Raw genomic sequence first — 24,345 nt, 5'->3', positions numbered from 1 at the left:
ATATGAACTCGCAATTGCGAGAAAAAAAGTCAGAATTGTGAGATAAAAATGTTATAGGTTTAAAAGTTATTTCATGCAGTAACTATAGGGCCAAAACATTATGCCCCCTGTGAACTGCATGTGTGAATATTATGTGCAGTAGAGACCTATTGTTTGTTTACATTAAATTCATGCTTGAATGGCAGGGTAATCTTCGCAGGTTTCATCAGTCCAGTCTATCAATTTAATGGCTTGCAACCATAAACGTCTGCGTTAAGCTTCAAAGGGCATCTTTGACGTTGGTATGCTGTAAAAATGAAAAATCATTTTTTGTCCGATTTTGCCATCCAAAGGCAGAAGACATTTTTTCTCTTATTCTGTGAATCATACCCGTTTTCCTCCACTTGTTACCACTGTTTTTCAGTGCCACCACAATGCTGTGACGTCTGCTCCCAAATGTTCTATTGTTCTTATGTTTGATTTAAAGATTATGCTGATTTGTTAGGAATAACTTGATCTGATTAGTCTTCCACAATACAACCAGTACCATGCGTTAGGAAAGTAAATAGGGTCAGTTTTGATTTCATGTTGAGTTTAACATTATGCCATTTCAGATATAACAAAAAGGAGAATGCATAGATGTGTTCGTTTATCTGTTTCTGTTAGGTAGAGCCAGTAGTATTGAATCTCTCCACTAGGGTCCAGTGTGAGTCTGGATATCAGGCACGTTCTGATGATGTCATCATTTCTGGTGTTTCTTTGCAGTCACTCTGTCTTTGTAGTGCTGTTCACCTAATTTCCTCTGTGTCTGTCTGACATAGACATTTTCATGCCTCTGCTTTACATGTAAGAAGACATACAAGTGTTGTCGACGGGCATTAAATTTCACATTTTCAGCAAATGCAGTAAACACACACAAACAGCATCATCACAAATAACCAACATACATCCAGACACAGTACTTACAGCCTGATGCATCGCTCACATCCAAACTAAGTGAAAACGCATGCTTAAATACTGTTTCTACATCCAGAGTCTGTGCTGGCATTTCAGTCATGTAGGAGCGAAGCTCATTTATCTTTCTAGAATGTGTAATGATGTCCTATTTCTGAAAGCGTGGAAATCCTCCAGTGCCCATGGGTTTAAAGCAGGTGTAGCCCTTGTGAATACCTCTGTGTCTGACTGTATTTGAGAGGGAGAATGATGACTCTCATACACTCTCCGTGATTGGCTGATGAGGTGGAGGTCATTGAGGGAAACCATCACCACGGTTACTGAACATCTTGAGCTCCTTCAGATCACATTCTCATTCCCCTCCTCCTCTGTTGCCATAGCAACGCCACCATCCCAGAACGAGGAGACCTGTGATGCACCCCAAAGCATCATGGGATGCCTCTCTGCATAATCAAAGTGTGTGTGTGAATGCCTGTATGTTCAAGTGCATGTCTATATGTCTACATATATTTTACAGAGAGAATTCCATGAAACATGAAACCGCACCATACATAAATAATCACAGCAAAAAAGTGTTGCAGATGTGATGTGTATCAGGAAATATGTCTAAATAGTGTTTGAGGGGTTTACAGATGTATTGGGTGAATCCCACAAAGCCTCTCAACACCCAAAAATAAAAAAATAAAAAAAAACAAGAAGAAATTTTTTCATAACATGATGCATGTTTTTAGTACTATTAAGATTTTAAGATTTTTAATTTTAGTATAAATCTAATTTTCATTAGTCTGCTGCAAAAACATTTTATTATATATTGTAAATATGTACTACCATTCAAAGGTTTGGGGTTAGTAAGGTTTTTTTTTAATGTTTTTGAAAGAAGTCTCTAACGATCACTAAAGCTGCATTTATTTGATCAAAAATACAGTAAAAACCGTAATACTATGAAATATTTTAATTTTAAATAACTCTTTTTTTTTCAATTTGAAAATATTTTAAAATGTAGTTTATTCTTGTGATGCAAAGCTGAATTTTCAGCATCATTACTCCAGTCTTCAGTGTCACATGATCCTTCAGAAATCATTCTAATATGCTGATTTGATGCTCAAGAAACATTTCTCATTATCATCAATGTCGAAAACATATTTTTGTGCATTTTTTTTCATGAGACTTTTTGTTTTCAGGAGAGTTCAAAAGAACAGTATTTATTTGAAATATTTTTTATTTTTATTTTTATTTTTGTAACAGTATAAATGTCTTTCCTGTCATTTTTGATCCATTTAATGTATTCTGAATAAAAGTATTCATTTATTAAAAAAAACAACAACAACTAACTAACCCCTTACCTTTTGAATGGTAGTATATTTTATTTAAATAAATTAAGTAATTTTTTAAAATAATACCATTATTTAAATTTCCATACATCATTGATTTGCATTTAAAATATCCATACATTATGGTAGTATTTGTTGTACATTATTTTCGGCTATTTTTTGATGATTTTATGAGAATGTTTTGATGAGATTTACCTTTTGTTAGTATTTCTAAAATAATTTACTATTATTTTTAATTATATTAAAAAACTCTTGCTTTGAGCTTTACAATTTATATGGTTAAATCTCAATAATGTACAAAAGCAAGAGTAAAATAATTCTTTTGTTGTAAAATCAAATTGTCAATGCCGGTTAGCTCTCCATATGTTCACACAGTATGTGTCTGTCTCACACACAGCTCTAGGCCACTCCCCTTTACCATAAACACATGGGCACAATACTGATAATACATAACGGAAAATAACAACCAACCAACCGTACATTTAACAGAACAGTATATTCAAACAGACACTAAGATACACACAGAGCAAGCACAGTAGGTAAACAACACAGTCTGTGTCACTGTATAATGGGTGACACACTTCATCCCTTTGTCAGAGGTGCAGCTGGGGTGTGTGTTTACATGATGGTGCGGTGACCCTAATACTGGGGGGAAATGCCCCCTAATCCTTTTTTAAGCTGCACCATGAACCCAGCATTCAGCCTAATAAACCGACCCCCAGCAGTCCTAAACACGCACACTCTTTTTGTCCAAAAAGGGAGTAGATAAGCATTCAGACAATACAAACCAGGCACATGAGGGTTTGCAGGGAGGGGGAGACTGCAGAATGGAAGGAAAGAGAGTCTGCCAAAGTCCTATTTGCAAATGCATTGGAATCAGCTGCTATATTTGGACCCCCTTAACACCTCATATCAGTATTCAAAAGACCCCCACCCTCTGTGTTCTGTGTGTATGACAGAAAGAGAGAGAGAATCAGAGAGGTAGTGAGAAAGCACATAAAATATGACAGCGATGTAAATGATACACATTTTGTCCATGTTGAATGAAGATTGGAGCTGGCGCCCATTGGATAGATAGAAAGAGAGAGAGGAAGAATAGCATAAAGAAAGAGAGAGATTGTTTGCCAGAAGTTATAAACTGGACTGTGAACATTGAAAGAAAACAGAGAAGTCGATTGTCTTTGATGCAGAAGGAGAGGTCAAGTTGTAAAAGAGAAAGGAAGAACAGGAAAGGAGGGTTGAATTCAAAGTGACTTTGTATTTACTGTAGTACTGGAGAGCATTGTATCCTTGTATCCGTACTCACACACACGTCAGGTGGAAGCGTGTCTTTGAGCATCCTGCTGCCAGGGCATTTTTTTACACGTCACATGACTGAATGGCACCTTGCTGGCCGCAGAGCTAGTGAAGTAAGTGATCGGGTTTCTGTGGGACTGCAGGAAAAATGGCGGTGGAAGAGGCTGCTGACTATTTTTCATCTGTAAGTACTCTACAAATATGACTGGGAAAGGTTGGGAAGTGCGTGTTGTTTTAAATCTGTGTGTTGGGAATGGTTGGGAAAATTCAAGTTTTGTTGGTTGAAGATGTTTGGGTCATTGTGTTAAGAGACCCTGAAATGCTCTTGCTGTTTATCTGCTACAACTTGAGTCAGATTTTGTGTTTCCAATCTTTTATTATTAATATATTTCTTGAATACATGCTATATTTGACACTGCTGGTAATTTTAAACTCTCTGCTACATCCTCTGCAGTATAAATGGCGCAAAATCTGATCTATTGCTCTCGCTGGGCTCAGATTTCCAGATTTTGTTTGCAGAATTCTGCAAAGCTAAATGTTCTCACAAATAATATAGAATAACTGTTTATTTGGTGAGTGTCTCTGTTGTCAGTTGTATCACATGCAAAATAATATCTGCTTCACGTGTGTTAGTGTGATTAGCACCATTTTGACATTCATGGTGGTCAGGCGCTGCAACTCTACCTTTGCTCTAGTGTTTTTTTATTGACCTTGGTGCATGTGTGCATGCAATGTAACACAAGCACAGAGTTCTTGTAGTGCTCACTACTGCTCTAGACCACTTTATCTATGTCATTCACCCAATAAAGCTCTATACATTCATGACTGCATGATTCTACCTCTTGAAGCTGTTGTGATTGTGGGTCTTCATTTTTATTGTGATGTTGAGGTTAGAGACACATTGCAGTCTTGGATTTCGATCTATCCGACTATCTATCATATTGGCCATTATTGAGATTTAGATCTCCATCTACTTTAGCAGTAATTAATAGTGATAGATTACGTCAAAAATGTAACCCTCATTAGTTGCTGTGTGCATGTAATGATAGTTTTTATTGTGTTTTAGTTTCTTTTCTTCTTTTTTTTTAACAAAATAGTAGTAGTACTTTATAATATTGGCTGTTTATCAGTTATCAGCCATAATATGAAAATTATTATTATTATTTTGATTAGACAGGAAGCGAAGTGGGAGAGAGAAAGGGGGATGGGATCGGAAAAGGACTACGAGCCGGGACTCAAACTCGGGTCGCCCGAAGCGCACTGGTGCTACATGTCGGCGTGCTGCCCATGAGGCCATCGGTGCCAACATAAAAATTATTATTGACTTGAAATTGGCCAGAATTTCTACATTGGTGCATCTGTACTTATAAACTTATAGTATATGGTGAATATTTTGGCCTACTTTAAATTAAGAACAATTTATATGAATCAGTCACCAGTAGGTTTTAGGCATGTTTTAAAAATAGTTTTTGTGAGAATCAAAATGGACAGGCTAAAAATGAGTGGAGGAGGGATTTTAAAACTAAACAATACCAGACTGCTTCACTTGTGGCCAACATCATTGCAAAACCAACCACAACTGGTCCATTCCAACTGTAAATCACAACATGTTTTGCATTATTTGACTGTAGTGATGCTGATGTTGTTTTTTCAAAGGACAGGACTCTTTCTTTCTCTCTGTCTCTATGTGTGTGTGCACGTGTTTTTGTGACATATCAGGACACAAATTTGTATAATGACATGGGTATGACATAGGTATTACAAGGAGAGGGTGATTTATGAGGACATTACCTCATGTCCCTATTTTTCAAAAGGCTTATAAATCATACAGAATGAGTTTTTGTGAGAAAGTAAAAATGTGCACAGTTTCCTGTGATGGGTAGGTTTAGGGGTAGGGGTAGTGTAGGGCGATAGAAAATACGGTTTGTACAGTATAAAAACCATTACGCCTGTGGAATGTCCCCACAATTCACAAAAACAAACGTACGTGTGTGTGTGTGTGAGTGTAGTCGCCCTGTCTGCAGCCACACTGATGGGTAGCTTTGTTTTTTTGCCAGTCATGCAGTATTTGAGCTCACTGCTTATCTAGGAACTGAAGAGACACTGAGACAGAGAGGCAGAAACTATTTAAAAGCTTTCTCTCTCTTATTCTTTTATGAACAACAGCTGTACTGACATTAGCATTTTGTCTTCATACGTAGTGTCACATTATTTTTATCAGCTATGACCTTTTCTCTTCTTTCCTCATGTCTTTCTTTCAGTCCAGTATCTCTGATGTTTTAATAACAGCTGTACCCTAGAGAACGTCTTATGCAACTCCACTGGGTGTGTGACCGTAACTATGTGTGTGAGGTAGCACAGAGTATTTCCACTGTACTGTGTGTACGTGCATAAAGTGTTCACAGGATTTCCCACACTGAAATATTGATGCTTACTATTTTAAAACAGAGAGACCTTTCACATTTCAATGCTTGAGATGAATTATACAACGGGAGCATTTATAAAGATTCAGAGCTTGACACTTGACACAGGTTGTTAATACTTGAGTCACAGGGAAATATTTATTTGCTTTTAATTTTGTGGTTCGTTTTTTTTAATTATTAGTAAAAAATGTGCACGAAGAAAGTCCCATAGACAGATTAGGGAGTGGGTTCTGTTTGATTTAAGTCAGGAAGAAACCACCACTCGGGACACCTTAGAAACCACCTCAAAACCACTCGAAACATAGCATGAGCATATAAACATAGTAATTTAATTTTTATCTGAAATACCCTTGCAACGTCCTGGCAGTATATCAAAACTGAACTTTAGTAAGTGCTCCACCGTGCATGTCTAAAAAAAAAAAATCTTTAGAATCTATTTTATGCATTACATTGCAGTATAAACACCAAGAAACTGTAAAATAAAATAAAACTGTAAATATAAAGGAAAAAAAGTTAGCACTGGTTTTTCAAAGCGCAGATTTTGCACAATGCCAATTCATGACGTGTGTGTGTGCACGCGCGTTTTTGTGACATATCAGGACACAAATGTGTATAATGACATGGGTATATCATAGGTATTACAAGAAGAGGTGACTTATGAGGACATTACCCCATGTCCCCACTTTTCAAAAGGCTTATAAATCATACAGAATGAGTTTTTGTGAGAAAGTAAAAGTGTGCACAGTTTCCTGTGATGGGTAGGTTTAGGGGTAGGGGTAGTGTAGGGCGATAGAAAATACGGTTTGTACAGTATAAAAACCATTACTCCTGTGGAATGTCCCCACAATTCACAAAAACAAACGTGTGTGTGTGTGTGTGTGTGTGTCCACAGTGGGACTTTTTTGGAGTTTGCATTCAGTCATACATTTTTACCTAGTTTCTCACAACCTCCCACAAAACTGTTTTACTTACTGAGAAAATATTTATCTTCTGTGGTGACTGAAGTATGTATGGTTTTGTGTAATACTAAAGAGATACAAAAGATAAAGAAGGATCTGTTCTGATGGAGATGGATGTTTGAATGCTGTGGAAATCTCCAAGGTGGAGTGAAGATTGTGTTGATGTTATGAGTGTTAAGGTAATGTAAAGTTTAGATTAAAATGATTTATGGATGTTGTTGGTGTTCTGTGATGCTGTTTTGTAGGTTGTATATGAATGTTTACATGTTATGTGTAATGTGTATGCATTGTGTGAATGGTTTAATGATGTGTACCGTGTACTGTCAATTTCCCTGTGTCCTGTTTTGTAAAGCAACTCACTTAAGCACTGGTTAGCAGGTTCAGCCTTAGTTTATGTTAAAGGTGCCTGAAGAACATGTTTTTGAAAAGATGTAATATAAGTCTTAAGTGTCCCCTGAATGTGTCTGTGAAGTTTCAGCTCAAAATACCCCATAGTTTTTTTTTTATTAATTTTTTTAACTGCCTATCATCATAAATGCACCGATTCAGGGTACGCGGCCCCTTTAAATCTCATGCTCCACGCCCCAAGAGCTCGCGCTTGCCTTAAACACCATAAACAAAGTTCACACAGCTAATATAACCCTCAAAATGGATCTTTACAAAGTGTTCGTCATGCAACATGTCTAATCGCGTAAGTATAGTATTTATTTGGATGTTTACATTTGATTCTAAATGAGTTTGATGGTGCTCTGTGGCTAAAGCTAACATTACACACTGTTGGAGAGATTTATAAAGAATGAAGTTGTGTTTATGCATTATACAGACTCCAAGTGTTTAAAAATGAAAATAGCGACGGCTCTTGTCTCCGTGAATACAGTAAGAAACGATGGTAACTTTAACCACATTTAACAGTACATTAGCAACATGCTAACGAAACATTTATAAAGACAATTTACAAATATCACTAAAAATATAATGATATCATGGATCATGTCAGTTATTATTGCTCCATCTACCATTTTTCACTGTTGTCCTTGCTTGCTTACCTAGTCTGATGATTCAGCTGTGCACAGATCCAGACGTCCTGCCCATGTCTAATGCTTGAACATGGGCTGGCATATGCAAATATTGGGGGCGTACACCCCGACTTTTACTTAACAGTCTGTGTTATGTTGAGATTCGCCTGTTCCTCTGAGGTCGTTTAAACAAATGAGATTTATATAAGAAGGAGGAAACAACGGAGTTTGAGACTCGCTGTATGTCATTTCCATGTACTGAACTCTTGTTATTCAACTATGCCGAGGTAAATTCAATTTTTGAATCTAGGGCACCCAAGTCTAAAGTTTGAGGTAAATTTTTTTGTATGAAACAGATACTTTTATTCAGCAAGGATACATTAAATTAATCAAAAGTGAGAGTAAAATATTTATGACTACTGAAAAAAATCGCAATTTTAATTATTAAGCAGCACAATTGTTTTCAACATGATTTCTGAAGGATCATGTGACTGAAGACTGAAGTAATGATGCTGAGAATTTAGCTTTGCTGTCACATGAATAAATTACATTTTAAAATATATTAAAATAGAAATTATAATCATGTAACAGTATGTATTTTCAAGCGTAACAGTAGCATTATTCCTGTTTTTACTGTATTTTTGATCAAATAAAAAAAGATTTGGTGAGCATAAGAAACTTCTTTCAAAAACATTGAAAAAAAAAAAAAAAATCTTACCAACCCCAAACTGTTGAATTTGTCACTGGACAGTCTTTTTATCAAAAGCTTTCTTTAGTACAGGGAATTCCATCAGATTAATGAAGGGTTAAGAGTCTTGCTCAAGGGCACAGTGATAACAGGACAGGAGGTCCTTCCTAAATGGCAACCCGTGCCTCGGATTGAACCAAAAACAGTATGTTAGAAAGCCATATCTTATTCAATAGGACACCAGCACTCACATTATGTTCTTTGTGAATAAATTATATATATATATATATATATATATATATATATATATATATATGTGTGTGTGTATGTGAGTGGGTGTGGATAGGTGTTATTTTCCCAGACAGAATCCTCCAGGGAGGGAGTTATGGGTGACAAGCTGGAAAAACTCATTAACTCAGAGATAAGAAGGGAAATCACAAAAAAGACTGCCACACACACACACACACACACATACAATGTCCTTTCTCTCTCAGTCTTTTTTTATTGTGTATGTGTGGGGCAGAATTTGTTTACCATAAGCATTACCCTCTAAGCAAAGGCATTTGCGTGTGATTTTTAATCCATCATTTCATACGGCACAGACTGTAAGTGTCTGATGATACAAGCACACACTCTCGCACACACACAGGAAATGGAGGTTTTCCCTGCAGAATAGGTCAAGTAAATGACTAGTTAATGAGCTTAGAGTTTATTATGAACTGTGAATCTCACAAAAGAACACCATTACAAAAAACACATCTGTCCTTTTCTGTGTTATATGTTATTGAGTGTTTGAGTCACTAGATGAATGTGCATGTGTTTTATCTCCATGATAAGCCAGTTTAGCCTCTTCTTGTCAAACTCAGATGAGTTACTTTTGGAAAGTTAACCTTTCTTTCCAGACCTTCTTGCCAGCACACACACATTGATGATAGATATGGGGAGGAGTTTGTCCTGGGTTTAGTGAGAACTAAATATAGCTTCTCATTTAGAGGAATTCCCCATGTGAGTGTGTCTCTGAGATAACCATGTCCTATTCTTTATAAAAGAGTGTGTGCTTATGTGTGTGTGAGGTAAACTGTACTGAAATTTTGCTGTGTGTCCTCTTCTGTCAACAGCAGTGTCCCTGAATCAAACTGAGGCTGACAAAAGAAGACACATTCTCATGAGGCACACACATACAAACACATCGTATTTTCTCTCAAAATCTTGCTCTCTTTCTCATATACGCATGAGAAGAGAAAACTAAGTGAGAGACTGAAAGATCGGAGGGAAAGTGGGCGGAAACCTGTGTCAGAATAATAGCCGTTATTTAGTGTTCTGTTCCGTATCCTTTGATGAGAGACCAGAGCTGTTTTTGGCTGGATTTTTAACTGGAACGCTGGGATATCTGCTCAGAGATGGACTGCCAATGGTTCTTGGTGTTCGGTTAAACTTTGATCCTCTGTCACGCTACAGTTCTAGCTTCTCTGTAGGATGTCCACTTGTAAACAAAAGCTGATGTTTCCCTGGATGTGTGTATGTGTGTTTGTGGAGACAAATGGCACTGAGTAAAGATGGAGTTGGTATGAATTCTTTTCATTTCTTTGCATTTCAATGATTTAGACAGCTGAAAGCTGTAAATATGTTTGGTTTGTTCATTTGACCTCAGTTGTTGCCCTGGATTTGACCTTTAACCCTGTCATTAGAATAATATGTATTAAACACTTAATGTGTTTTCTCTCATTACTTGCAGCCGGACAGCAATGCCAGTTACCTGCGGGCAGCGAGGGCAGGGAACCTTGAGAAGGTCCTTGACTACCTGAAGACTGGTGTCGACATCAACATCTGTAATCAAGTATGAATTATTTTTTTTTAGTTTAGAGCTTTATTAATCCTTATGGGGATTAATTATGGGAAATCATTTATGCTACTATATGACAGGATGTAACAATATCATTATAACTAAGAATGATGGTTGTAAATTGTCAAATTTGCAGTGACAAATTGTAATTTTCATAAGTTGCTGTTTTGTGATGCTCTTGGGTGGTTATACTGTACATTTTTACAGTTAGTATACACAGATGGTGTTGTGTATTTTTATATGACAGTGATGGTTTTGTTGATACACTACCATTCAAAAGTTTGGGATCAGTAAGATTTTTATTTTATTTATTTATTTATTTATTTTTGGAATACATTAATACTTATATTCAGCAAGGATGCATAAAAATTGATAAAGCATTAAACAGTAAAGACATTTATAATGTTAAAACAGATTTCTGTTTCAAATAAATGCTGTTCTTTTGTACTTTCTATTCATAAAAAATCCAGAAGATAATGTACAGTATCACATTTTCCACAAAAATATCAAGAAGCACAAATGTTTTCAACATTAATAATAAGAAATGTTTCTTGAGCACCAAATCAGCATATTAGAATGATTTCTAAAGGATCATATGATACTGCAGACTGTAGTAATTGCAATATCAATCTTTTACAATATTACTGTTTTACTGTATTTTTGATCAAATAAATGCAGCATTGGTGAGCATAAGTGATTTCTTTCAAAAACCATAAAATCTTACCGACCCCAAATTTTTGAAAGGTAGTGTATATGATTCAGCTGCCATTCTTAGGACGTGCTGCTGTGCTGCACATTTATGCAGCAGTGCGTAAATATGATATGTGGGTATATATTTCCATGCTGGTCCAGGCTGGTTTATATTGGTATGCTGCTGGTAACCATAACCATCCTGTTCACTCGCAAAATTTGTGTTGTGTGTTTCAGAATGGGTTGAATGCATTGCATCTGGCATCCAAAGAGGGGCACGTGGAGGTGGTGGCTGAGCTGCTCAAACTGGGCGCCAACGTAGATGCAGCAACCAAGGTCAGTTTGACACACACACACACAGCTTGAGGAGATGTTTGTGTCTGCGTTTGATATCACATGGTGTTCTCTGCTCCTGTGAGCATGTTCACACTGGGTATAAAAAGCCTCTAGAGCTGCATTCACTCTGCAGGAATGAAGTGTGTGTCTGGAGGTAAATTACAGGCCAGCGGAAACAACACCTCTCTGGCAGAGGGTACGGAATGGTGGTGGGATGCCAGTGGGACAAAACCCCCCTTTGAATGGGGTGACACAAACAGGTGGTAGAGGGATTAAGCAAGATATGCCACTCATTTTCTCTCGCTGTTGTTTCTCTATCTATTCTAATCCAGAAAGGAAACACGGCGCTGCACATCGCTTCACTGGCGGGACAGACGGATGTGGTGAGAGAGCTAGTGACCAATGGGGCCAACGTCAATGCACAGAGTCAGGTATACACAAACACACCTTTGACTCTTTCCCCACCATTGACGGAATTTTCCAGCTTTCCCTGATTTTCAATGTTATATGGTAGGGGGCGCTATTACACGTCTTCTGAAAGAGTACAGAACCTCCTGATCAAAACACAGGTGAAAAAGAAGCATAAACAAGTGATAAAAGCATCGCTTATGCACGTTGTAGTCTTTGAAAAAAAAAATTGATTTTCTCAGCTATTTGTTCAAAATGTTGCTTTTTTATGAAACATAGCCACATTCAGTTATTGATAAAAAAGATTGCATGAAGCTAGAATACTTTTTTTTTAACCAGAGGCTCTGTTCTTTCTTTTGATATATTGCATGTTCAGATATTCATATAGCAAAATATTCTGGGGACCATGAAATGTTTGTGAAAATGATCAAAAATGCTGGCGTGGCTGGCAAAAAAAAAAAAAAAAAAAATTCTAGCGGAGAAGGAGTTAATATGCACGCGCACGCATCATTTAGGTGGATCAACCAGCTTTTCTGCAAGGCAGCACACATACTCTCTCAATCTGTTGCTATTTTAGATGACCAGCCAATAAACACCCAAATATACACATACACATACACACACACTGCTTTAAACTTGAGCTCAGTAAGTTATGAAGGCCACCTACATTACTGGTGTGCCAGTAATAATAGTATTTCTTACGCTAAGCTCAGCTCAGTACATACAGATGTAAACACTGGTAAAAAGGGACATATTCTGCACTTTTGTATTTTTATTTTTATAAATGCTACACTTACAAAGTTTTTTGCACCAAATAAATTGTACTTGGGTTTTTTAATGACAGTAGTTTTACTCCCTCTCTTTAGGCCGTGTGTCCACCTAGGCGCTCTGCTTAAAACATCTGTGAGCGCTTGAGAGCACTTAAGCAGCGCAGGATTTTTTTTTTCAGTTGAGACGCTTTGTTACTATGATACGGAATACACTGTTACTCATAACTGATTTTGCAGGTAATTTTGTTTCAGACTTAAATTGTCGACACGATGTAGAGTACTTGCTATGTTTGTTCGGTGACCGGCAATATTAATTTCTCATCCATTTTGTTCCATTCTCTGCTTCTTGATGTTGTTGTATAGCAAGAATGTTGTGACAGTTGGCCGGTGTTGTATTTGTCCCACCCCTCCTCCACTCTGATTGGACAGCTGGCTAAAAAGTGACAGTGATAAGCGTAGTGTTTTACTCAAAGTTGAACATTCTTCGACTGGAGGTGACCGGTAAAAACGCAGAGCGCTCAGCGCCTCTTTGCACTCTTGCCGTTTAAAAAATGTGGTGCTCCTATTGAAAACAATCGGAAAAGTATGCTAGCTGCTGGAAAAACGCTTTGGTGGACACACGGCCATAGAATGATATGTGCAGTTTTTGCTGCTGTACCCTTAAAGTCAGCATGAAATGGAAATCCGCCCTATTTATTTTCTAAATGCATGTTATTGATCTTAAAGGTTTAGTTCACCCAAAAATGAAAATTCTGTCATTAATTACTCACCCTCATGTCGTTCCACACCTGTAAGACCTTTGTTCATCTTCAGAACACAAATTAAGATATTTTTGATGAAATTGGGCTACTTTTACACTGTTGCCGTGGGTTGTTTTTCATACAACCCAAAATCGAATCGACCCAAAATAATGTGATATTTAGCCCCTTGGAATGCAAATTTTACAAGGGGCGCCCCACCAAAAAAACGCAAATTTTACCCCCCAGAAAGCGAGTTTTACCGTGGGACCCCCTGAAATGGGATTGGGACAGTTTTGAGGAGCAATTGGGCGGGTTTTGTTTTGAAAACCTGGCAACCCTGATACAGTGGTTCAACCTTAATGTTAATGTTATTCTCTTCACTTCATAACATTTATGATTAACCACTGTAGTCACATGAACTGTTTTAAATATGTCTTTAGTAGTTTTCTGGGCATTAAAAGTGTTAATTATCTTGCTGGCTATGCAGGCCTCACTGAGCCATTGGATTTTATCAAAAATATCTTAAAGGTGCCCTAGAATCAAAAAATTGAATTTACCTTGGCATAGTTGAATAACAAGAGTTCAGTACATGGAAAAGACATACATTGAGTTTCAGGGAGCATGCGATTTAAAGGGGCCGCAGCCTGAATCGTGCATAGTTAATGATGCCTCAAAATAGGCAGTTAAAAAAATGTATTAAAAATATCTATGGGGTATTTTGAGCTGAAACTTCACAGACACATTCAGGGGACACCTTAGACTTATATTACATCTTGTAAAAACTGGCTCTAGGGCACCTTTAATTTGTGTTCCAAAGATGAAGGTGTGGTGTGTTACAGGTGTGGAACGACATGAGGGTGAGTAATTAATGATTTTTGTGTGAACTAACCCTTTAATGTAAGGATTCATCCATGCACATTCAAATCTGCCTCTATCTAATCAACAACCAATGGATTGAACCAAGCTCCTGCCCTATATTTTTTTTCTTTTTCAATAATTATTTTTCTCTCAGATGTATTTCACAATGTCGCTACTTCCATTTAATCTTGACTTTAAGGCAGATCTACACATATGTTCATTATAGTTTATTACTGAATTGATGTTTTTGTGTAAATGTGGGTGGTCATATGTAAATGTTGATATTATGGTCATGTCTCAATGACACATAGGTTACAGATTTAGTTTAGTAAATGGTATAAGACCTTATTTTTTTGCGTGGAACTTTGTCTACATGGTAGATTTAAAAAAAAAAAATATGTAAAAGGAGCAAAGAAATTTCTGTTTTCCATTACATATTCCATTAGAATTATAAATATACACACACAAAAAATATGAAATGGATTTTGAACTCAGAGCAAAAGTGCTAAGACATAAAATAAGTAAAACATGATTATGAAGAGAGATTGTGTCTGTGTCCCTGCTTGATGCACCATCATCACAAAGTATTGCTCTCTCTTTTCCTGCACTGTCAGCATCTCTGTGTTGCCATGGGAACAGGGTCACTTAGGTTACGGCAGGGGAGTGAAATGGGGAGTCTGTCCTCTCCAGGGAAATCTCCACTGATTTCAAAAATATTAAGAATGACAGAGTTGCCATGGCAACCTGTATGTCTAGTCACCAAAGCAAGATACTGCTTATTAAGAAATTTGAAATAAAAAATTTCACTTGATTGATTTTTCTTTGCCGAGAGGAGGGGGTGGGTTGCTCAGTGTAACTGGGATGAACAGTGTGTCTAGTAAAACATATGAAACACAGAATTTTTTCTGGTCTCCTTTTGATGGGTTTTAAAATATTCGTTATGTTTACAATTCATATATATTATAGGACACATCACATGGGTCTAAAAGTGATGTCTATGGCATTCTGCTGTGAGTATTCTGGGCTTCGGAGGTGTTGTTTTGGGAATAGTTTTAATTCCAAGATCATTTTTTTAATGGCATCTTGAAATACAAGTTTTTCGATTTTAAAAATAAAATAAATGAAGGTAAAAGGATGAGAGAAAAGGGAGAAAAATGCTGACTGATTAATGATTCATATGTATATGTAATATTAATGTAATGTTTGTTTCAGAATGGCTTTACCCCACTGTACATGGCTGCACAGGAAAACCATTTAGATGTGGTGCGCTTCCTCCTCGAGAACAACTCCAGCCAGAGCATTGCCACAGAGGTGTGTGTGTGTGTCTGTGTGAGTCTGTTATTGATTATTGAGGTGAACCAGAGTGACCTTGAGTAGTTCACAGATAAGTGCTTCCTACTTGCGTCAGTCCTCCTCCTCACATCTCTGTTTCTCACACATTTGGGGTCAGTAAGATTTTTTCATGTTTTTGAAAGATGTCACTTATGCTCACCAAGGCTGCATTTATTAAATTAAAAATACAGTAAAAACAGTAATGTTGTGAAATATTGCAGTATAAAATAATTCATTCCTGTGATGACTGAATTTTCAGCATCATTACTCCAGGCTTCAGTGTCACATGATCCTTCAGAAATCTTTCTAATATGCTGATTTGGTGCTCTGTTTGAAATTTTTGTGGAAACTGCAATGTTTTCTTTTCTGGATTCTTTGATGAATAGAATAGCATTTATTTAAAATAATTTTTTTGTAACATTATAAATGTCTTTACTGTCACTTTTGATCAATTCAGTGTATTCTTGCTGAATAAAAGTATTCTTAAAAATGTTACTGACCTCAAACTTTATATTTTGAAACAAAACACAGTATGTTAACTGATGAATATGAATCAATAATCAGGCCTGTTTCTCTTCCTCTCTTTAGGATGGCTTTACACCGTTAGCCGTAGCCTTGCAGCAGGGTCATGATCAGGTGGTTTCTCTGTTGTTAGAGAATGACACGAAAGGTAAAGTCCGTCTGCCTGCGCTCCACATTGCAGCCCGCAAGGACGACACCAAATCTGCAGCTCTGCTTCTTCAGAATGACCACAATGCGGATGTTGAATCCAAGGTCTGTCTGAAAGACATGTTCAGCCCTTACTCATATTTTTCCCCCTCTGTCTATCACTTATTTTATTTAAATCCCAAAGTTCTTACTGAAACAGTACCATCCTGGTCAAATATATACTCCTCTACCACCCACACACTCTCTTACACACACACTTACTTTCCCACACCTTTTTTCCTCATATTTTATTATGTAATTAAGAATACTTTACCATATACTCTATATGATTTGCTTTTAAATGTAATTTTAGGCATAATTTTTTTTCCCTTTAAAACACTCGCCCACTCTTAGTCCTGTGTTTAGATACATGTCCTTAGTTTCTTTGTTTTCATTTACCTGTCAGTGTTCACTAACTGCCCATTCTCTCCTTTCCTCACGTCTCAACGTAGATGATGGTGAATAGAACAACAGAGGTATACCCATGATAAAAATTAAGCTGTTGACCCCCACCTCCACCCCCTGCTTTGCCTAGAACACCCTCTATTGTTGCTCCCACCCTTGTTGTACCATCTCTGTTTTTGTATCATTTCCTGTTTTCTCTTCTCTTATTCGCTATGTGCCCTCCCTCTTTGGGGATGGAGGAATGAGACCATGCTTTGGGTGGAGGGCTGAAGCATGCTTTGATTTCTGCAGCTATGGGCCGGTGTTCCAGATCTCAACATGCAGCTTTCTGATTGGTTAAAAGAGTTTTATCAGTGGTTTTGTTTACTTGCTGGTAATGTTGGTTCAAGTGTTTCAGTTTTTAGAGCCCTTTGATCTAATATACTGCTGTTTGTAGAGAAGTTTTCAGATGGGTTAAAGAACCCTCATGTGGAGTAAATAAAGCAAAAGATCTAGTCTACTTTTGCTGGATCAAACATGATCATTACTGTTGCCATTTAAAGATCACATGAAATCAAAATTGGAAAAGAATTGACTTTAATTTAATTTAACCCTTGTGCGGTCTTCGTTTGGGAAGTACACTCAAGGTCTTCGGGGTCTCCACAGACCCCAGGCAACAAAATGCAATTTTGTAACAAAATACTTGTTTGTTTGTTTTTAAACAAATGTAATTTTATTCTGTTTATTAATGTTTTTACTCCATGTTTGTGCAGTTTTTGGAGGATTTATCATATTTATTAAATTTATATAAATCAATTTTAAAATATTTTTTTAAATAGGTTTTTGTACAAAAGCAGCTTTTTATGTAAAATTCACTTTATAAAAGACCCACATTTCTAAATTTCATTCATGGGGATAACATGGATAATTTGACATGGTTTAGTGTAAGATTTTTGCCCATCTTTTGGAAAATGCAGTTATAAAAGTAAAAAAACTATAATTTTTACCAGTAGATGGCTGCAGAGCTCCACTATTTGCTATGTGTTATTTGACTGACAGAAATACATCTTTTCATAAGTTTTTTTTTTCAGTTGGATTTATATCTAAATATTCTGAAATCACAATTATAACAATAAAGCCTACTTTAGTTTAGTATTTTTTGTAATGAAAAAAATCAGTTTTTCAATATTGTTACATTATGATGAGACTCCACTTAGAAAATGGACAATATTCATCCTCAAAATCAACATTTTTGAAAAACTTATTTTTTTCAGTACAAAAAAAATGCTAAACTTTGACAAAAAGTCATTTTTATTGTCTTTTATTGTCATAATTGTGATTTCATAATATTTAGATATAAATCCAACTGAAAAATACTTGTGAAAAGATGTCTTTCCGTCAGTCAAATAGCACATAGGAAATAGTGGAGCTCTGCAGCCGTCTACTGGTAAAAGTGATATTTTTTTTACTTTTAAAACTGCATTTTCCAAAAGGTGGGCAAAAATCTTACACTAAACCATGTCAAATTATCCATGTTATCCCCATGAATGAAAGTTAGAAATGTGGGTCTTTTATAAAGTGAATTTTACATAATAAGCTGTTTTTGTATAAAAAATATTTATTTATTTATTTTTATAAATTAAAAAGATATGACAAATCCTCCAAAAACTGCACAAATATGAAGTAAAAACATTAATAAACAGAGTAAAATTACATTTGTTTTTTAAAAAACAATTATTTTGTTACAAAATTACATTTTGTTGTCTGGGGTCTGTGGAGACCCCGAAGACCCTGAGTGTGACCCTTTTTTTTACACTAACATAAAAACAAGATATCACTCCAATTTTTTTTTCTTTGTAGATCTAGAAAGTGTTAACAACTGTACAAAGTTTCATGTCATTTGGACAAAGAGAACTTTTTTTTTTAATTGAGCAACATCGTTTGGTGTCTGTGCAAGAACCTTATATTAACCTATAAGGGTTAATTCTCTTTTAAAGAAATAAGGAATAAATTATAATTGCCACCTACCTCTGACATCTATACTGTGTAGTAGAGCTGCACGATCGTTAAAAGATTGTGATCTCAATTGAAACACCCGTGTGATCTCATTCCTAATCGACAACGATTCACCCGTGTCTATCAAACCTTTACAAAATCACACTGTAACATTCAAATCTGCGTTGGTGCTGCTGCTGACACAGAGAGAGCAGTTCTAATGTATAGGTATGAAACAGCTTCACAAACTGTTTTTTAAACCACACAGTATCGTTATATCTACAAAAATTCTAATTGAGTAATTGAATCATTCATTCAAACTGATTTGTCATAAATAATTCATTCAAAACATTTTAAATAGACTGCAGCAATTAACATTTTGTCAGAACCTCTAGTTACATGTTGTTATGCTTAGTCTGTTCAGAATCATGGGAACAAAAAAAAAAGTATTTGGTTGTGCTAACATTCTATTTCATTTTCCAAACATCATCTGATTGTGAAAGAAGTTGTTCCAATCTAATCATTTTAAAAAGAGTCTATATTGCAGGAATTCAAATTTATCAAACCATTTTATAGGGTTTTTAAGGCCTATAATATAAAATATAGTATAAAATAAAAAAAAACTTTTTTTGCAACAAAACTAATCACTATTCTGAAAGGTCAAGCAAGTAAATATATGGCTTCCTTTTTTTTTTTTGTCCCAAATAAGAATCATTTCAATACAGCATTTTAGACTGTGTGAAAACGTTTATAAAGTATGAAAGTCCATCTGGCCTTTTGGAGTTTCAAAGAGAATTCATAAGAATTAGAGTATTACATAATGCAAAGGTCAATTTACTGGCATATCATGCTGCTGTAGAACTAAGAAAACGGTACAATTTTAAGTTTGACCTTTTAAGCAACTTTTATTATTAACTGGAAGTAGCATGTTGTTCCTTAGAGCATTAGAGATTGTGAGACATTTATTCATTTGGTTTGGCTGTGAAAGAGGAACCCGGCTGGCCAGCTACAGAGATGAGACGGTCTGTTAATTTAGTCCTCCTCCCTGGGGCTTGTGCATGGGCCTTTAGACAAAAACTCCCCTGGTTTCAGTTAAACAGCTGGAAATCTAGTAGTTTAGGATTGTTGCACTGTTGCTAAAAGAATCTGCACATGTGCATGGTCAGGTTTGCCCACACAGCAAGCAAAAGCAGTTTGGCTGTCTAGATTTATAGTTCGCAGTTTTGCATGATAGAGAGCATTGCCAAATTGCAAACTAACAAACACATATCTCTCATATATACTCATCCCAGTATAATATACATAAACATTTAAAGGGTTTTCTGAGTGAATAGAAATTTTAATGCATCATTGATCTTGATGACTTTATGGTGATAATCTGAGAATAGGTGCACAATGTGTTGTCTCTAGTCTAGTGTTAGTTTTTTTAAATATCATGGTTTATTAGTGTGCATCTGGAAATGTTTAAACCCCTGCTGTTTTTCCATTCACGCCTGTGGCTAATAATTGCAATAATTCCCCTCAAAATGGGTGGAGCCCGTTCCCTTGGAGATAAGAGAGCAAACAGAGGCGGGGAAGGGCTATGCTGAGAACCACCTGCTTTGTGTTGGATTATTGGCTAATTGAGATGGAAATCTCCATGACTGGAAGGTTTTTACTGTAATGCATCCTACAGGACACCTCCATCTCGCTTTGACAACTGTGTCTCATATTCCAAATGTTCTTATAGTCCAAAAATAGTTGATGTTTTGATATAACATTCAGATCCATTATCCTTCACTTTGTCTGAGTATCTATTGATGGAATGTAGTGAATACAGATAGCTAAATCTGATCATTTGTAATGGGACTATATAATTTCATTTAACCATTAAAGAGAAGATAGTATTAAGTAGGAAGATGATTTTGCATATTAATTTTTCTGTAAAAATTTTGAGTTGTCTTGAACTCGTACACGCTGTCCCCTCATATGCCTACTTACATACTATATAGAACATACATTTTTAATGGTCGCAAAGTAAGTTTCAAACTAAATATTGTACCTATGATATAGTATGCGAATTTGGACGCAGCAACTGTCTTCAGATAATCCCAAACTCAAGGCAAAGACATTTGACATAAGAAGTTCAGGTAATTAAATGGACTGAGTATTTTTTTTTTTTTTAACCATTCTGCTCTTTGTCTTCTTTTTTTTTTTCATCAGAGCGGTTTCACTCCTCTACACATTGCTGCCCACTATGGAAACATCAATGTTGCAACACTACTATTAAACAGAGGAGCAGCAGTGGACTTCATGGCAAGGGTAAGTTTTGGTGGACAATGAATGATAACAGATTATAGGGATAAAGGTCCCCCATAGTCTGTTTAAATCTTCTCTTAAATCTTCCCAAAATGCTTTGCTGAGTCCACACATTTGAATAGAATATTCAGCTGCATTGATTTCCATTCAAAATGTAGCTAGACCTGGTTTGATTTTGACCGTTGACATGCAGTTCTTCTTAGTATCAAAGGGGGGCGGTATTGCATTAATGTTGTATACAGAAATGTAACCAGACTGAGGCCTAAAATGCTCCAAAGTGTTTTAGTGAATGAGCTAAATGATCTGCCTAAGGCTCTTTGTGTGCACACACGCTCACATGTATGTGTGTGTGTGTGTGTGTGTGTGTCTGTGTGTATGAATCTGCCAAATGCCCTATCGACTGAAACCTCTAAACTGTCATATGGCCAGCACTGTCCAAACAAGCGCATGCATGAATCTGCTTCAGCCTCAGGGTCACACAGTCGCAGTACATCTCAAATGCAATTCAGGATATTGTGTATGCTTCCATAAAAATATATGATTATTATTGTTTCATACATAGTTATGTACTTTACATTTATTTTCTGTGAAGTGTGATTGTAACATCTCTGTTGTACCCGCTGTGTATCTTATGGTGTTTGTGTGGGTTGCATACAGAATGATATCACTCCACTGCATGTGGCGGCTAAGAGAGGGAATGGAAACATGGTGAAGTTGCTGTTGGACCGAGGAGCGAAAATTGATGCCAAGACAAAGGTAACACACACACACACACAGACATGCTATACTTCAACTACAAATACATTTGTGCTAGGTAAGATTTTTTAAATGTTTTTGAAAGAAGTTTTTTATGCTCACCAAGGCTGCATTTATTTGATCAAAAATACAGTAAAAGCTGTAATATTGTGAAATATTATTACAATTTAAAATAACGTTTTCAATTTTAATACATTTTGAAATCTGTATTTTCAGCAGCCATTGCTCTAGTCTTCAGTGTCACATGATCCTTCAGAAATCATTCTAATATACAGATATGGCGCTCAAGAAACATTTCTTATTATCACAGTTTAAAACAGTAATTCTATATAATTTATAATTTTTTCCCCCACAAATAATTTTGGAAACTGCAATACATTTTCAGTATTCTTTAATAAATAGACATTAAAATCTTTTGTTACATGTTACATAATTTAAATTTTGAACAATTTAATGTATTCTTGCTTAATAAAAGTATCAATTTTATGTCAAAGAAAAATAAAAACACATTTTACTGACCCCAAACATTTGAACGGTAGTGTTTGTGAGCAAATATGGCAATGGGCATCCAATATTATAAAATATGAAGTCATTATAATCTATTATACTAATAGAATAAAAAGAAGAGATGTCGTTTCCTGAATGAATCTGTACTTCAGTGCTCTTTACTTAAAGGAAAATGTCAGACAGCTTCTTAGGACGTTCCTACAGTTATATATAGAAGCTCACCCTTTGACCTTTTACCTCAGTGATGTCTCAAATGACAGCAAATAAATGAATTTTATATATATATATATATATATATATATATATATATATATATATATATATATATAGTCTTCAGTGTAGGCATGTAAGTAAAGTAAGACAGGCAAGATCCAATGAAGTGTAAAATGCAGTACATTAAAATGAATAGCTTTGCAAGAAATATCAAACAGGTCAGCATGCAGTGTCAGTGAAGCATCTGGAGGTGCTGAGGTTTGTCTGTGGTATCAGCTGTTTCTAAGATTATGTAATATTTTATCTTTGTGTTGGCCTGTACGCCCGTGTGTGTGTCTGCTTATAGGATGGTTTAACTCCATTGCATTGCGGTGCAAGAAGTGGACACGAGCAGGTTGTTGAGATGCTGCTGGACAGGGGAGCTCCCATCTTGTCTAAGACAAAGGTAATACTTCTGCTTTTTTGCCCCCAATTATTATTTCTGCCCCTTTGTGTGTGATTGAGTATATACAGGTATAATTGCTGGTCTACCCATAATTTCTCCCCATGCCTAAGACTGCCCCCATGTGGCCATTATTTCTACAGGAGCATATTTATCAGGCCCTCTTCCTCTCTCCCTCCCTCCTTGCTATCAAATTTTCTCCCGACTGTAGGAATCTGATATTTCACCATAGATTGTGGTTTTAGGTGCCAAAGCAGGAGGGATTTCCTGTTATACTTACAAGCCCTTCAAAATGACAACATAGATGCATCAATTTCTTTATACGTTGGCCCTCTTTGCACATTCAAATTTGTAAGGCTATCCTGCAGGTTTTGTGTAGAACAGTCTGTTTAAATATTTATCTACTGTATAGAAGTTATCCAGTTAGTTTTATAGAGAACAGTTGAGGTGTGGTCACATTTAGCATTGTTTGGCAAATTTTCGCAGTCTAATCCAGTCATTTCAATAGGAATCCAGGCAATAAGGAATTTCGCTTGAGGGCAAAAGATTCCCTAAGCAGATTTCACATTGGGTTCAGTTAGTCATGCAAATTCACTTTGACCAACAGACGGCTGCTTGTTTTGAAAGCGACTTGTGTGTGAGCTATGCTTCATATTTGACAATATGCCACATTATTGAAAATAGACAATGGCTCTTTTTTTTTTTTTTGCATCTTTATTTTCTATCACTAGTGGTCAACCGATCAAGACTGGTCAAGGCTGATATACTGGCCGATTTTTTAATGTTTGGCTGACAAGCTTTTATTTTGATAATGCCAGTATATTCATGCCATATTCACTGTGTACTGTATGTAAATTTATCATTATTGCTCTTTATTTGAGAAAATATGATTCCCATTGCACACAAACTTACCAGCTTACTTCCTTTTTAGTTGTTTATTCTTTATTTGTGAAAAATACTGTAATAGGATTACAGAACCAAAACGCTGTTAAAATACAAATCTTTTCATCATATCAAATGTACTTTTTTAAATGATTTATTTCAAATTAATTTATTTCTTTTCTTCTATTTCTTAAATTTTATTTATTTCTTTTTTAAATTAATTATTTCTTTTAAATTATTCAATTTTAGTAAATATTATTTAAAATAAATGTAAAATTCATTGCAGCATGGGTTTAATTACTATCTTTAAATTAAATAGTGTGATATAATTTATATCAGCTTTATATTGGCCATTGGCCATCTTGCTCTCTAACACCGTGTCTACACTGGACGCGACTGTTGACGCGTCACATTGGGCCGCGCTGCAACAGCTAAAATCTGTCTACACTAGACATGACAAAGAGACCGTTGCAAATCCATTTGTCCTTCTTATAAGAAGTATCGCCAGTGATTGGAGTATGTCATAAATAGAACTAG

The 24,345-nt window shown here is 36.0% G+C and overlaps 1 protein-coding gene across 36 annotated transcripts in view; it reads left to right on the top strand.

The window, feature by feature from the left end:
- Positions 1 to 24,345, top strand: part of ank3a (ankyrin 3a) — a 99,232-nt gene that overhangs the window by 14,956 nt on the left and 59,931 nt on the right. For 28 of the 36 annotated variants that reach the window (XM_048191396.1, XM_048191394.1, XM_048191417.1 and 25 more), the window contains exons 2-10: positions 10,382 to 10,483; positions 11,417 to 11,515; positions 11,848 to 11,946; positions 15,504 to 15,602; positions 16,212 to 16,397; positions 16,784 to 16,807; positions 20,913 to 21,011; positions 21,666 to 21,764; positions 22,831 to 22,929. In XM_048191396.1, coding sequence (XP_048047353.1) covers positions 10,382 to 10,483; positions 11,417 to 11,515; positions 11,848 to 11,946; positions 15,504 to 15,602; positions 16,212 to 16,397; positions 16,784 to 16,807; positions 20,913 to 21,011; positions 21,666 to 21,764; positions 22,831 to 22,929 — 906 coding nt within the window. Of the gene's footprint in view, positions 1 to 3,230; positions 3,745 to 9,692; positions 10,212 to 10,381; positions 10,484 to 11,416; positions 11,516 to 11,847; positions 11,947 to 15,503; positions 15,603 to 16,211; positions 16,398 to 16,783; positions 16,808 to 20,912; positions 21,012 to 21,665; positions 21,765 to 22,830; positions 22,930 to 24,345 lie in introns of those variants that run through there. The other 8 variants (XM_048191413.1, XM_048191403.1, XM_048191415.1 and 5 more) reach the window with 3 other exon arrangements.

Source organism: Megalobrama amblycephala, linkage group LG5 (assembly GCF_018812025.1).
Source record: "Megalobrama amblycephala isolate DHTTF-2021 linkage group LG5, ASM1881202v1, whole genome shotgun sequence".
NCBI classification, from domain to species: Eukaryota; Metazoa; Chordata; class Actinopteri; order Cypriniformes; family Xenocyprididae; genus Megalobrama; species Megalobrama amblycephala.
Note: the sequence above shows the minus strand (reverse complement) of the source record. Positions and strands in the feature narration are given on the sequence as shown.